Below are 15,000 nucleotides of genomic sequence, written 5' to 3' on the forward strand. Positions count from 1 at the left end.
GTCTCAGAGACTCCACACAGTGTTAACTCTGCTGTCCGAACGATCCGCTAAGATTCCTGTCTTCTTTAAGGAACTCTCCTGAACCAGAGCCTCACGGTTCTTGGATGAGTTCCTGGTTTGTGTTTCCATCACACTGCAGGAACTGGACACGTGACACGAACTTGGAGATCCAAACTCTGCTCTTTATTCTTTCACTGCACAAATATGTAGTTTACACACTTTCTTTCTTTCTGAGAATTTTTCCAGACAGTCCTGTGATCGTCTTGTCTAAAAATAATAACAAAAAATACCAGTCATGCCATTCAGTCCAAGTTAAAAACACATTACTAATCACGTTTTATCTAAAATAAAATTCCTGTGCGGCTTCTGACAAAGCAGTGAGCTAGGGTACAAGCTCCGCCCCCTTAGTTCCTGCTCCGAGGAGCTACAGTGTCCAGTAAATTAGGGCTTTTCCACATGTGTATCTGCGATTGATTGATTGATAAATTGGTTTCATTACTTCCTGTTGTTAGATCTCACTGTGTGACTGAAGAAAACTTCTGAATTACTCTGTTTAACTGAAAGCATCGTGTGTCCTGATGATCAGCTCTGAGCTCAAAGGAAAAACATTACAGAAAAAAAAAGAAAAGCACATTCATTTGGTGGCTGTTCGTTCTGTACAGAAGTCAGGAATAACATTTCTAATCTCCTTTCTCCTGATAAGAAACACTCTAAAATTCGGCCCTGATTCCACCTTGCACAGAGAAGGTTCCTGGGTTCCTGTAAGGTTCCTGGAGTGGTGTAATGTAGCTCAAAGCTGGATGGGGTGACGTAGTGTTTATCAGCCATCTGAGACACAGTGTGAGGAATCTGTTCTTCTTCTACAGCAGGGTCTCAAACCCAACACCTCAAAGCATGCTGGGAATCTGCAGGTGAACCCCGAGGCGGTGCAAGACCTCGCGGGCCTCAGGCTGGACATGTGTGGCACTCCAGCATGCTGGAATGTGTTCTGGGTCTCGGGGTATGACAGGATGTCAGGGCAGGGCGTCTGAGACAGTTCCAGCTTTAAACAAACACTTTACTAAAATCCAAAGAGATTTAATCTCTTTAATCTTTAATCTTTATCTGTCTGTTCTCAGATAAAGTGCTGAAGGTGAAGATGGAGGACACGTCCTTTATCAGAAGCACGTAGGAGATCCTAAACAGAATGAGATGAGTGTGTAGTGTTGATTTAGAGGAGTTTAATCGCTCCAGTTATCATGGACTTCATAAAGCACCAGATCCTTCTCTGTCCTTTTCCCTTAATACTGCACTCTCTCACCAAGCTGCCATCGACATGTCTTCAGCTTGTATCCAAGCAGACCACCTCTGAACATCTGCCACACACACACGTGAATAATATTCCTCTCTGATAATATATCTAAACATTCTGTCCTGTAAAAGCAGAGCCTGTGCAGAGGCTGTGAAACTGGACTGGAGATGTTGTGGAGTGTCTGCTGGACACATCGTGCTTCGGTGTGTGCGTTATTACCGATCTGGGAGCGCGGAAATGAAGGTCTCGTGGGATTACCGCAGTGGAAACATCCTAAAACCTGATGCTTGTGGTGTGTGTGTGTGTGTGTGTGTGTGTGTGTGTGTGTGTGTGTGTGTGTGTAGAGGTTGAAAATCACACACTGCTTTTTAGATGCTGTGTATAAACATTAATAACAACACAGCCACACAGTGATATAAGGAGAGGAAGTCTGACTCAGGTTTCTTTTCTCGTTGCTGCCTCGTTAGAGTCAGTCGTCAGATTTCTGCCTCGTTAGTCAGTCGTTAGATTTCTGCCTCGTTAACGCTCTGTATGAAGCAGATCTGTAGATATAACAGTGGCATCTTCTCTTTCATTCTGCTGGCTCTGGAGTGTTTAATGAGTTACTGTGACTTTCTCCAGTCTTTCTGCAGTAAATATTTACAGCAGTGAGTATCTCGGTGTGTGTGAGTTCCTCTGAGTGTCCGAGTCGCTGTAATCAGACTCACTGATGCTCTCGCTGCTCATCACGGCCTGTTTATTAAACTCACTGAGTCTCCAGAGTCCGATTTACTCTCTGAGTGACAGGATGATTTTTATAGCATGTACAATGAAGTGTGGAGTGGTAAATAGCTGCAACACACACACACACACACACACACACACACACACACACACCCCTATATGTATATGTATACAGCATGGGGAAAATATGATCTCCATCATGCGCTTGTGTGTAATTATATTCTGCACTGTGGCTCTTTGCTTTCAGAGGGAACAAGAGGAATCGTAGTGTTGGACATCACACACACACACACACACTTACTTGTGGATTTCCAGTGTTTGGAAGGCTTCACTTTGTTGGGGAGAAGAGAAAATGAGTTGAAACTGCAGAAAGCTGCACATGAACACTTCCTGTTTTTCGTGTCAGAGGCATTTTTAATTCTACTCGATTTTCCAAAATTCATCTGTCACAGTTTCACACACACACACACACACACACACACACACACACACACACACACACACACACACACACCACAGCACCATTCAGGTATTAAAGCTAGAAATGTATTAAGTTTGATTAATTAGTGTGTGTGTGTGTGTGTGTCTGTGTTTAACTGCTGCTGTAATCATAAAGCCGACCCAGTCAGAGTCCTGTAAATGTTCGGGGAGCAGAGATAACATACAGCTCACTCACTCACACACACACACACACACACACACACACACACACACACACTAAACACATGTGTCGTGCCTGTAATGTACAGATGTAGGGTGTTTTTGAAGTGTTTCTCTGAAAGCTGCCCCCCTCCACTCTCACAGCCACGTAATGCATTCCTTCCAAAAACATCCCTCTCTCTCTCTCTCTCCTTCTCATTTTTGTCTGTCGTCTCGCTGTCTGGCCAAACGACTGCAGCTTTTCCCAGCTGAACTAGTGGACCTTTTCACGAATGAGCCTCCTGTTTCTGTGTGTGTGTGTGTGTGTGTTTTGCTTTTCCTTTTCTGTGATCATAGCCTGTATATCCGGGTCGGTATAAACGCTGGATGTCTGACTGCTTGAGAAGTTCTTGATTTTCCATCAGCAGGCGAAGGAGCAGCACTGAAATCATTTGTGTATCATGCAGAGTTCTGCTTGTGTGCTTTGTGAGATGATTACAGACAAAAACACAGAATTAAAACACTTAGCTTTATTTATTTACACTTTGTTACTTAATGCTGATAATCCACACGGAGAAGAACGTACGATTCCTGATTCGGGATCTTTACAGCGGCTCCCACAAAAATAAGACGTCGTTTGTGAAAGTGCAGCTGAAATTCCTTCACTTCTTTACCAACTGTGCTGTGCGAGTTCATCTGGCACCACAGTGAGGGGAAAAACCCTCACACACATGTTGGCGATGGTGGTGTGCCGGCGGAGAGCGTTCACCTCCTGCGGGGCTGAAAGGATGGTGTGAGGGATCCTTAGGCCCTTGAAGAGGGAGGAAAGGGCTCCTCTGAGGGAGCACAAAGAGCTGCTTGTTCTGGCGAGGAGGCCCAGCGCTGCTGCAGGCTCGTGGGACGGGACGCTACACGTCTCTCCTGTGTCTTTCTCATACACTCTGCTCCCTTTTGTTGGCCTTGCTCTCTGTCTCTGTTTGTATTTCTAAATATCTCCATGCGAGTGTCTCACTATCTCGCTGTCTGGATGCTCTCTTTGCTCCCCTCCTCCCTCTGAGATGGCAGGAATGTTGCTGTTTGCCCAGTGTGTTGGTGTGGAGCTGTTGAGAACTGCTTCTCTCTCTGAAAGGCCTCTGTTCATACAGAAGACACCCCTGTAGCCGTTGAGGGGGGAGGACCAGGACATGGAGCAGGGGCAGGGGCAGGAGCAGGACCTCAGGGTGGTGGGGGCTTCTCGCGAGCATTACCTGCAGCACAGAGAACAATCTGAAAGGATTTTGTTGTGCCTTTAGAGTGTCGCTGTTATTTTAAACCGGAGCTGCAGCACACTGGTGTGTCTATGAGCTCCGACCGCATGCACGGCTGTGTACATACGGCTCTCGGCCTCCACCCGGAGAGGACGCCAGCACAAACGGGGCTTTAATCCGAGGGCCGCGTTAGGACCTCCGGGGCCGAGGGGCAGAGATGAGATCGAGCCACACTGTAATGTGATGGAGATGAAACTCTAAGGCCCATCGAGGCGGTTGTGTGATTTACAGGCGCCGAATGATGTGCTCACGGCCACGCTCACCAGGAAGGGGCCCACAAATGTCTTTAACAGCTGCTGAGGCGGCTACCGTAACCTCGCAATGAGAGAAACGGTTACAGGAAAGAAAAAAAAACAGCCCAGTGAGTTATTGCCTTCCGGGACGACGACAACAAAGACGATGAAGATGAGGCTGATGAAGACGGTGGTGGAGATGGCATACAGACAGGAGGGGGTCAGTGAGGTCGTGTCCCGCGGGAGTCGTGACAGAGCCGAGCTTGTGTTGATGGTAAATACAGCAGCAGTTAACAACCCCCCCCCCCCAAACACCACCACTACTCCACCGATCCCCTCAGACCTGGTGACTGTGTTTCAGAATGAAAAGCTGAACACAATGAGGCGATGTGTTTGTTTAACCCGGTGTCACTGTATCCGATACGGCCCTGCTGAATGGGCTCACCAGGGTGGGAACAGGGAGACAGGTGGGCAGGGAGACAGGTATACCTCAAGGTTAGGAGACACACACAGAAGGCATGGCCTCATTACTTTAGTCACATCAGAAGTGATGATTAGAGGCTGGTTGTCATGGTAACATCGTTTTCTGACAGGTTAAATACACAAGGATGAAAGACTCTCTGTGATTAATGTGAGCTAGTTTGCTAACAGTTAGCTAAACAGCTAGCTAGGATAGCTAACACTGATGATATAAAGCTGTTAGGGTGAGAAGGAGGACAATGGGATGCTTCCTAATTTACAATTTTATGCATATTCATATCCTGGTATTTTTAATGAGGGTAAAATTGATGTCCCTTGGCCAGTTTTGGTCATTTTTTTAAATCGTGTATAAAAGAGTTAACAGTTTATGTTACTTATAGAATTTGAAGACTATGACACATCCTGTGTAATTTTCCACAGCGTAGCTCTTCCTGCGGACCGCAGCTTGTGGTATTGTGCCCTGCTCCATGATTGATGTATCTTTTTTTTTCTTTTCCTCTCAGGTCCTGCTGAAGTTCCCATGATGTCACCGAACGGCTCCATCCCACCCATTCACGTGCCTCCGGGATACATCTCCCAGGTAACACCCAGAGAAATCGACTAATCACTCTCAATAATCTCAGTCTCACAGGCAAATAAAACAGAACAGCAGCTTCAGCACACACATACACATACACACACACACACACACACACTGATGAAGGTTTTGTCAGGCTGCAGTGACGTAAAGGTCAGCAGCACTTGTATTTCAGCTGAAAGGTCAGAAAAGGTTGAATGTAAGACTTGAACATTACAGACTAAAGCTTCTGTCCTTCATCTAAAGATGTTTGAATGTTCACATTAATTTAGGGCCACTGTACTGAGAAAAATCTGTGATTAAAGTTGATGCTACACCTTTAACTGATGTGAACAATACAAGTTCTAAAATCACTCCAATAGGAGAACAGCAAACTCTCAGCTGTATCACTAACAAATGCTAACTACAGATTCAGTACAGCTACAGATCCGGTACAGCTACAGATCCGGTACAGCTACAGATCCGGTACATATACAGATCCGGTACATATACAGATCCGGTACAGCTACAGATCCGGTACATATACAGATCTGGTACATATACAGATCCGGTACAGCTACAGATCCGGTACAGCTACAGATCCGGTACATATACAGATCCGGTATATATACAGATCCGGTACAGCTACAGATCCGGTACAGCTACAGATCCGGTACATATACAGATCTGGTACGGCTACAGAACCGGTACAGCTACAGATCTGGTACAGCTACAGATCCGGTACAGCTACAGATAATGAGTGTTTAAAACATTAAACTCAGCTGAACACAGCCCCCAGAACTCAGCTAAAGTTTTTTGGGCAGTCCTGCACCTTTTATCTCGCTGTGATCTTCATGTCAGTGTGGTCAGTTTGTTTGTTTAGGTTCCGTGTGAATCGAGTGTCTCTCACACAGACTCTCTCTAATCTTCACTAAAATCCAGCTGGTTGCAGGTTTATTAGCAGTTTGCTGTTTTGGTAAAATGTCTCACTGATTACAGTCTCCTCTGTTCAGTCTGTGTTCAGAGCAGGAAAATGTCCAGGAAACACTCGTGTGTCCTACAGGCCTGGGTTCATGATCACATGAACCCAGGCCTGTAGGACACACCTGTGCCACTCTGATTGGTGGATCAGGTGTTGATATATTAATGCACTCGCTCTGATACCTTATCGTTTCCATAGCAACATCTCCACATTTGATGTGGTGAAGTTTTCTGTGAGGAGAAGTGTGTGTGTGTTGTTTCATCAATGTTTCATAATGCTAAATGTATCATTAAACAGATAAAAATATAACATTTTATAATAAATATAAATTGTAGTCACTGACAGATGGCTGTGGTGCAAGAGGAATAAAACATCACACTCACCCATTACTAACTTCATTTAAAGTTGCACACTTTTTAAAAAGTGTGTGTGTGTTTTCAGGTTTTGGAGGACAACACAGGGGTCCGGCGGGTTGTGGTCACACCTCACTCTGAATGTTACCCCCCCAGTTACTCTCCCGCTCTCTCACCCACCCACCACCTGCCGCCACCTTACATGACACACCCCCACTTCATCCCCGCCTCTCACACAGCGTACTACCCCCCTGCCAGCCCCGGAGACGTGCCTCCACACCAGTACTACCAACACCGCCTGCCCCCCATCTACCCAGAGGGTGAGGCTCAGTTTATCAGTTTATTCTTTCAGATATTTAATTTTTAAACCTTCTATAATGATTAACTATTTTTCTCACAGTGAATTAGCCAGGAATCAGTTTCTGTAGTGAAGATTAACAACATTAAATAAATAAATAAAGCTAATATTTTACCCAGAAAGCTTTGGGGTAACAATGTCATAACTGAGTTTGAGTTTTACTGGAAATGGATGTGTGTGTGTGTGTTTGTTCGCTGCAGAGATCTTTCCCCTCTACAACATGTCGACGATCCTCAGCCGTGAGGAATACTGCAAACCGCAGCCCAAAAAGCCAAAGGAGCGCGCCACAGAGCGTCCGAGCCTGTCCCGGGTCAGCACTCCACCATCCTCTAGCTACAAGAGCAGCCCCGCCTGCAGCACCACGCCCAATGGCTACAGCAAGAGCCACGGCACTGCCACCCCAGGGGCAGGAGGAGGAGGAGGAGGAAGTCCCGGGAATAAGCGTGCAGAGAGGAGGACCAGAGGAAGTCCAAAACACTCAGACAGTGACCAGCAAGGTGAGAATATGTTCAGTAACACAACACAATCTAACACAACACACAACTATCCATCATGAACCTGTAAATATCCAGTAAAGGCTGCTTAACAAAGCTGTTTGTTAAGTAAAGAGACGGAGTTAAGAGCAGTGTGAAGAAACAGCTTCCAGCTCACACTCTGGACACGTGGAAGATTCTCCAGTGGATTTGTACAGAAATTAAAATGTTTCAGTTGTAAATGCTTGTTGGCTGCATTTCTCTGCACACACACACACACACACTGCCGCACATCACAGCCTCCGCATATGAGGAAAATCCACCGCTTACACAACCTCACCTCCACACGTCAGAGCGGGAACTCGACCCTGTGGTAATGACACACCCAGATCACTGTTACAGTGCACCACATTGTTACAGTGTTGCTGTTGTGTATTTCTGGCTCAGGTGTTAAAGGGCGTGTCTCTTTCAGCTCGTCATGTGACCTTCCACAGGTGTGAAGGAACACCTGGTCTCCTACAGAGCTTGGATGTTACTGGTGTTAATGGTCTTAGTGGTGTTAATGGTCTTTGAGGTCTTGGTGGTGTTAATGGTCTTAGTGGTGTTAGTGGTATTAGTGAATGGTATTAGTGGTGTTAGTGAGTGCTGTTAGTCATGTGAGTGCTGTTAGTAGTATTAGTAGTGGTGTTAGTGAAGTTAGTGAGTGGTGTTAGTGGTGTGAGTGGTGTTGGTGGTATTAGTAAGTGGTATTAGAGGTGATGTTAGTGGTGAGTGGTGTTAGTGAAGTTAGTGAGTGGTATTAGTGGCATGAGTGGTGTTAGTAGTGTTAGTCAGTGGTGTTAGTGAGTGATATTAGTAGTGTTAGTCAGTGTTAGTGAGCAGTGTTAGTGAGTGGTGTTAATAGTGTTAGTCGGTGTTAGTGGTGTTAGTGAGTGGTGTTAGTGGTCTGAGTGGTATTAGTGGTGTAAGTGAAGTTAGTCAGTGGTGTTAGTGGTGTTAGTAGGTGGTGTTAGTGAGTGGTATTAGTGGCATGAGTGGTGTTAGTGAGTGGTATCAGTGGTGTGAGTGGTGTTAATGGTGTTAGTGAGTGGTGTTAGTGGTATTAGTAAGTGGTATTAGTGGCGTGAGTGGTGTTAGTGAGTGGTGTTAGTAGTTTTAGTGAGTGGTATTCGTAGTGTTAGTGAGTGGTGTTAGTAGTTTTAGTGAGTGGTATTCGTAGTGTTAGTGAGTGGTGTTAGTGAGTGGTGTTAGTGGTGTTAGTGAGTGGTGTTAGTAGTGTTAGTGAGTGGTGTTAGTGAGTGGTATTAGTGGTGTTAGTGAGTGGTGTTAGTAGTTTTAGTGAGTGGTATTCGTAGTGTTAGTGAGTGGTGTTAATGGTGTTAGTGAGTGGTATTAGTGGTGTTAGTGAGTTGTGTTAGTGGTGTTAGTGAGTGGTGTTAGTAGTGTTAGTGAGTGGTGTTAATGGTGTTAGTGAGTGGTATTAGTGGTGTTAGTGAGTGGTGTTAGTGAGTGGTGTTAGTAGTGTTAGTGAGTGGTGTTAATGGCATTAGTGAGTGGTGTTAGTGAGTGGTGTTAGTAATGTTAGTTGTGTTAGTGAGAGATGTTAGTGAGTGGTGTTAATGGCGTTAGTGAGAGATGTTAGTGAGTGGTGTTAGTGAGTGGTATTAGTGGTGTTAGTGAGTTGTGTTAGTGGTGTTAGTGAGTGGTGTTAGTGGTGTTAGTGAGTGGTGTTAATGGTGTTAGTGAGTGGTATTAGTGGTGTTAGTGAGTGGTGTTAGTGGTGTTAGTGAGTGGTGTTAATGGTGTTAGTGAGTGGTATTAGTGGTGTTAGTGAGTGGTGTTAATGGTGTTAGTGAGTGGTATTAGTGGTGTTAGTGAGTGGTGTTAGTGAGTGGTGTTAATGCTGTTAGTGAGTGGCGTTAGTGAGTGGTGTTAGTAGTGTTAGTGAGTGGTGTTAATGGTGTTAGTGAGTGGTGTTAGTGAGTGGTGTTAATGGTGTTAGTGAGTGGTATTAGTGAGTGGTGTTAGTGAGTGGTGTTAGTGAGTGGTGTTAGTGGTGTTAGTGAGTGGTGTTAGTGAGTGGTATTAGTAGTGTTAGTGAGTGGTGTTAGTGAGTGGTGTTAATGGTGTTAGTGAGTGGTATTAGTGGTGTTAGTGAGTGGTGTTAATGGTGTTAGTGAGTGGTATTAGTGGTGTTAGTGAGTGGTGTTAGTAGTGTTAGTGAGTGGTGTTAATGGTGTTAGTGAGTGGTGTTAGTAATGTTAGTTGTGTTAGTGAGAGATGTTAGTGAGTGGTGTTAGTAGTGTTAGTGAGTGGTGTTAGTGGTGTTAGTGAGTGGTATTAGTGGTGTTAGTGAGTGGTATTAGTGGTGTTAGTGAGTGGTGTTAATGGTGTTAGTGAGTGGTATTAGTGGTGTTAGTGAGTGGTGTTAGTAGTGTTAGTGAGTGGTGTTAATGGTGTTAGTGAGTGGTATTAGTGGTGTTAGTGAGTGGTGTTAGTAGTGTTAGTGAGTGGTGTTAATGGTGTTAGTGAGTGGTGTTAGTAATGTTAGTTGTGTTAGTGAGAGATGTTAGTGAGTGGTGTTAGTAGTGTTAGTGAGTGGTGTTAGTGGTGTTAGTGAGTGGTATTAGTGGTGTTAGTGAGTGGTGTTAGTGGTGTTAGTGAGTGGTATTAGTGGTGTTAGTGAGTGGTATTAGTGGTGTTAGTGAGTGGTGTTAATGGTGTTAGTGAGTGGTGTTAATGGTGTTAGTGAGTGGTGTTAATGGTGTTAGTGAGTGGTGTTAGTAATGTTAGTTGTGTTAGTGAGAGATGTTAGTGAGTGGTGTTAGTAGTGTTAGTGAGTGGTGTTAATGGTGTTAGTGAGTGGTATTAATGGTGTTAGTGAGTGGTGTTAGTGGTGTTAGTGAGTGGTGTTAATGGTGTTAGTGAGTGGTATTAGTGGTGTTAGTGAGTGGTGTTAATGGTGTTAGTGAGTGGTATTAGTGGTGTTAGTGAGTGGTGTTAGTGAGTGGTGTTAATGCTGTTAGTGAGTGGTATTAGTGGTATTAGTGAGTGGTGTTAGTGAGTGGTATTAGTGGTGTTAGTGAGTGGTGTTAGTGAGTGGTGTTAGTGAGTGGTATTAGTGAGTGGTATTAGTGGTGTTAGTGAGTGGTGTTAATGGTGTTAGTGAGTGGTATGAGTGGTGTTAGTGAGAGGTGTTAGTGAGTGGTATTAGTAGTGTTAGTGAGTGGTATTAGTGAGTGGTGTTAGTAGTGTTAGTGAGTGGTATTAGTGGTGTTAGTGAGTGGTATTAGTGGTGTTAGTGAGTGGTGTTAGTAGTGTTAGTGAGTGGTGTTAGTAGTGTTAGTGAGTGGTATTAGTGGTGTTAGTGAGTGGTATTAGTGGTGTTAGTGAGTGGTATTAGTGGTGTTAGTGAGTGGTGTTAGTAGTGTTAGTGAGTGGTGTTAGTAGTGTTAGTGAGTGGTATTAGTGAGTGGTGTTAGTAGTGTTAGTGAGTGGTATTAGTGGTGTTAGTGAGTGGTGTTAGTAGTGTTAGTGAGTGGTGTTAGTAGTGTTAGTGAGTGGTGTTAGTAGTGTTAGTGAGTGGTGTTAATGGTGTTAGTGAGTGGTATTAGTGGTGTTAGTGAGTGGTGTTAGTGAGTGGTGTTAATGGTGTTAGTGAGTTGTGTTAGTAATGTTAGTTGTGTTAGTGAGAGATGTTAGTGAATGGTGTTAGTGAGTGGTGTTAGTAGTGTTAGTGAGTGGTGTTAATGGTGTTAGTGAGTGGTGTTAGTGAGTGGTGTTAGTGAGTGGTGTTAGTGAGTGGTGTTAGTAGTGTTAGTGAGTGGTATTAGTGGTGTTAGTGAGTGGTGTTAGTGAGTGGTATTAGTGAGTGGTATTAGTGGTGTTAGTGAGTGGTGTTAATGGTGTTAGTGAGTGGTATGAGTGGTGTTAGTGAGAGGTGTTAGTGAGTGGTATTAGTAGTGTTAGTGAGTGGTATTAGTGAGTGGTGTTAGTAGTGTTAGTGAGTGGTATTAGTGGTGTTAGTGAGTGGTATTAGTGGTGTTAGTGAGTGGTGTTAGTAGTGTTAGAGTGGTGTTAGTGAGTGGTGTTAGTAGTGTTAGTGAGTGGTATTAGTGGTGTTAGTGAGTGGTATTAGTGGTGTTAGTGAGTGGTGTTAGTAGTGTTAGTGAGTGGTATTAGTGAGTGGTGTTAGTAGTGTTAGTGAGTGGTATTAGTGGTGTTAGTGAGTGGTGTTAGTAGTGTTAGTGAGTGGTGTTAGTAGTGTTAGTGAGTGGTGTTAATGGTGTTAGTGAGTGGTATGAGTGGTGTTAGTGAGTGGTGTTAGTGAGTGGTATTAGTAGTGTTAGTGAGTGGTGTTAGTGAGTGGTGTTAGTGAGTGGTGTTAGTAGTGTTAGTGAGTGGTATTAGTAGTGTTAGTGAGTGGTGTTAGTGAGTGGTGTTAGTAGTGTTAGTGAGTGGTGTTAGTAGTGTTAGTGAGTGGTGTTAGTGAGTGGTGTTAGTAGTGTTAGTGAGTGGTGTTAGTGAGTGGTGTTAGTGAGTGGTGTTAGTGAGTGGTGTTAGTGAGTGGTGTTAGTGGTGTTAGTGAGTGGTATTAGTGGTATTAGTGAGTGGTGTTAGTGGTGTTAGTGAGTGGTGTTAGTGAGAGGTGTTAGTGAGTGGTATTAGTAGTGTTAGTGAGTGGTATTAGTAGTGTTAGTGAGTGGTGTTAGTGAGTGGTGTTAGTAGTGTTAGTGAGTGGTGTTAGTGAGTGGTGTTAGTGGTGTTAGTGAGTGGTGTTAGTGGTGTTAGTGAGTGGTGTTAGTGAGAGGTGTTAGTGAGTGGTATTAGTAGTGTTAGTGAGTGGTATTAGTAGTGTTAGTGAGTGGTGTTAGTGAGTGGTGTTAGTAGTGTTAGTGAGTGGTGTTAGTGAGTGGTATTAGTGGTATTAGTGAGTGGTGTTAGTGGTGTTAGTGAGTGGTGTTAGTGAGAGGTGTTAGTGAGTGGTATTAGTAGTGTTAGTGAGTGGTATTAGTAGTGTTAGTGAGTGGTGTTAGTGAGTGGTGTTAGTAGTGTTAGTGAGTGGTGTTAGTGAGTGGTATTAGTGAGTGGTGTTAGTGAGTGGTGTTAGTGGTGTTAGTGAGTGGTGTTAGTGGTGTTAGTGAGTGGTGTTAATGGTGTTAGTGAGTGGTGTTAATGGTGTTAGTGAGTGGTATTAGTGGTGTTAGTGAGTGGTATTAGTAGTGTTAGTGAGAGGTGTTAGTGAGTGGTATTAGTGAGTGGTGTTAGTGGTGTTAGTGAGTGGTATTAGTGGTGTTAGTGAGTGGTATTAGTGGTGTTAGTGAGTGGTGTTAGTGGTGTTAGTGAGTGGTATTAGTGGTGTTAGTGAGTGGTGTTAATGGTGTTAGTGAGTGGTGTTAATGGTGTTAGTGAGTGGTATGAGTGGTGTTAGTGAGAGGTGTTAGTGAGTGGTATTAGTAGTGTTCGTGAGTGGTGTTAGTGAGTGGTGTTAGTAGTGTTAGTGAGTGGTGTTAGTGAGTGGTGTTAGTGGTGTTAGTGAGTGGTATTAGTGGTGTTAATGAGTGGTGTTAATGGTGTTAGTGAGTGGTATGAGTGGTGTTAGTGAGTGGTGTTTGTAGTGTTAGTGAGTGGTATTAGTAGTGTTAGTGAGTGGTGTTAGTGGTGTTAGTGAGTGGTATTAGTGGTGTTAGTAGTGTTAGTGAGTGGTGTTAGTGAGTGGTGTTAGTGAGTGGTATTAGTGGTGTTAGTGAGTGGTGTTAATGGTGTTAGTGAGTGGTGTTAGTGAGTGGTGTTAGTGAGTGGTGTTAGTGAGTGGTGTTAATGGTGTTAGTGAGTGGTGTTAGTGAGTGGTGTTAGTGAGTGGTGTTAATGGTGTTAGTGAGTGGTGTTAGTGAGTGGTGTTAGTGAGTGGTGTTAATGGTGTTAGTGAGTGGTGTTAGTGAGTGGTGTTAGTGAGTGGTGTTAGTGAGTGGTGTTAATGGTGTTAGTGAGTGGTGTTAATGGTGTTAGTGAGTGGTGTTAGTGAGTGGTGTTAATGGTGTTAGTGAGTGGTGTTAGTGAGTGGTGTTAGTGAGTGGTATTAGTGGTGTTAGTGAGTGGTGTTAATGGTGTTAGTGAGTGGTGTTAATGGTGTTAGTGAGTGGTGTTAGTGAGTGGTGTTAGTGAGTGGTGTTAGTGAGTGGTGTTAATGGTGTTAGTGAGTGGTGTTAGTGAGTGGTGTTAGTGAGTGGTGTTAGTGGTGTTAGTGAGTGGTGTTAGTGGTGTTAGTGAGTGGTGTTAATGGTGTTAGTGAGAGGTGTTAATGGTGTTAGTGAGAGGTGTTAATGGTGTTAGTGAGTGGTATGAGTGGTGTTAGTGAGAGGTGTTAATGGTGTTAGTGAGTGGTATGAGTGGTGTTAGTGAGAGGTGTTAGTGAGTGGTGTTAGTAGTGTTAGTGAGTGGTATTAGTGGTGTTAGTGAGTGGTGTTAGTGAGTGGTGTTAGTCAGTGTTAGTCAGTGGTGTTAGTGAGTGGTATTAGTAGTGTTAGTGAGTGGTGTTAGTGAGTGGTGTTAGTAGTGTTAGTGAGTGGTATTAGTGGTGTTAGTGAGTGGTGTTAGTCAGTGTTAGTCAGTGGTGTTAGTGAGTGGTATTAGTGGTGTTAGTGAGTGGTGTTAGTAGTTTTAGTGAGTGGTATTCGTAGTGTTAGTGAGTGGTGTTAATGGTGTTAGTGAGTGGTATTAGTGGTGTTAGTGAGTTGTGTTAGTGGTGTTAGTGAGTGGTGTTAGTAGTGTTAGTGAGTGGTGTTAATGGTGTTAGTGAGTGGTATTAGTGGTGTTAGTGAGTGGTGTTAGTGAGTGGTGTTAGTAGTGTTAGTGAGTGGTGTTAATGGTTTTAGTGAGTGGTGTTAGTGAGTGGTGTTAGTGAGTGGTGTTAATGGTGTTAGTGAGTGGTGTTAGTGAGTGGTGTTAGTGAGTGGTGTTAATGGTGTTAGTGAGTGGTATTAGTGGTGTTAGTAGTGTTAGTGAGTGGTGTTAGTGAGTGGTGTTAGTGAGTGGTATTAGTGGTGTTAGTGAGTGGTGTTAATGGTGTTAGTGAGTGGTGTTAGTGAGTGGTGTTAATGGTGTTAGTGAGTGGTGTTAGTGAGTGGTGTTAGTGAGTGGTGTTAGTGAGTGGTGTTAGTGGTGTTAGTGAGTGGTGTTAATGGTGTTAGTGAGTGGTGTTAATGGTGTTAGTGAGTGGTATTAGTGGTGTTAGTGAGTGGTGTTAATGGTGTTAGTGAGTGGTGTTAATGGTGTTAGTGAGTGGTGTTAGTGAGTGGTGTTAGTGAGTGGTGTTAATGGTGTTAGTGAGTGGTGTTAGTGAGTGGTGTTAGTGAGTGGTGTTAGTGAGTGGTATTAGTGGTGTTAGTGAGTGGTGTTAATGGTGTTAGTGAGTGGTGTTAATGGTGTTAGTGAGTGGTGTTAGTGAGTGGTGTTAGTGAGTGGTGTTAGTCAGTGTTAGTCAGTGGTGTTAGTGAGAGGTGTTAGTGAGTGGTGTTAGTGAGTGGTATTAGTGGTGTTAGTGAGTGGTGTTAGTCAGTGTTAGTCAGTGGTGTTAGTCAGTGGTGTTAGTGAGTGGTGTTAGTC

General features: G+C 44.1%; 1 protein-coding gene across 2 annotated transcripts in view; it reads left to right on the forward strand.

Moving 5' to 3' along the window:
• The first annotated feature begins 3,914 nt into the window (after positions 1–3,914).
• Positions 3,915–15,000, forward strand: part of fndc3bb (fibronectin type III domain containing 3Bb) — a 64,878-nt gene continuing 53,792 nt past the window's right edge. The window contains exons 1-4 of one of the 2 annotated variants that reach the window (XM_058376139.1): positions 3,915–4,467; positions 5,177–5,253; positions 6,653–6,884; positions 7,123–7,419. In XM_058376139.1, coding sequence (XP_058232122.1) covers positions 5,194–5,253; positions 6,653–6,884; positions 7,123–7,419 — 589 coding nt within the window. In that variant the 5' untranslated portion in view covers positions 3,915–4,467; positions 5,177–5,193. The remainder of the gene's footprint in view (positions 4,468–5,176; positions 5,254–6,652; positions 6,885–7,122; positions 7,420–15,000) is intronic. The other variant, XM_058376138.1, reaches the window with a different exon arrangement.

Source organism: Hemibagrus wyckioides, linkage group LG23 (genome assembly GCF_019097595.1).
Source record: "Hemibagrus wyckioides isolate EC202008001 linkage group LG23, SWU_Hwy_1.0, whole genome shotgun sequence".
NCBI lineage: Eukaryota > Metazoa > Chordata > Actinopteri > Siluriformes > Bagridae > Hemibagrus > Hemibagrus wyckioides.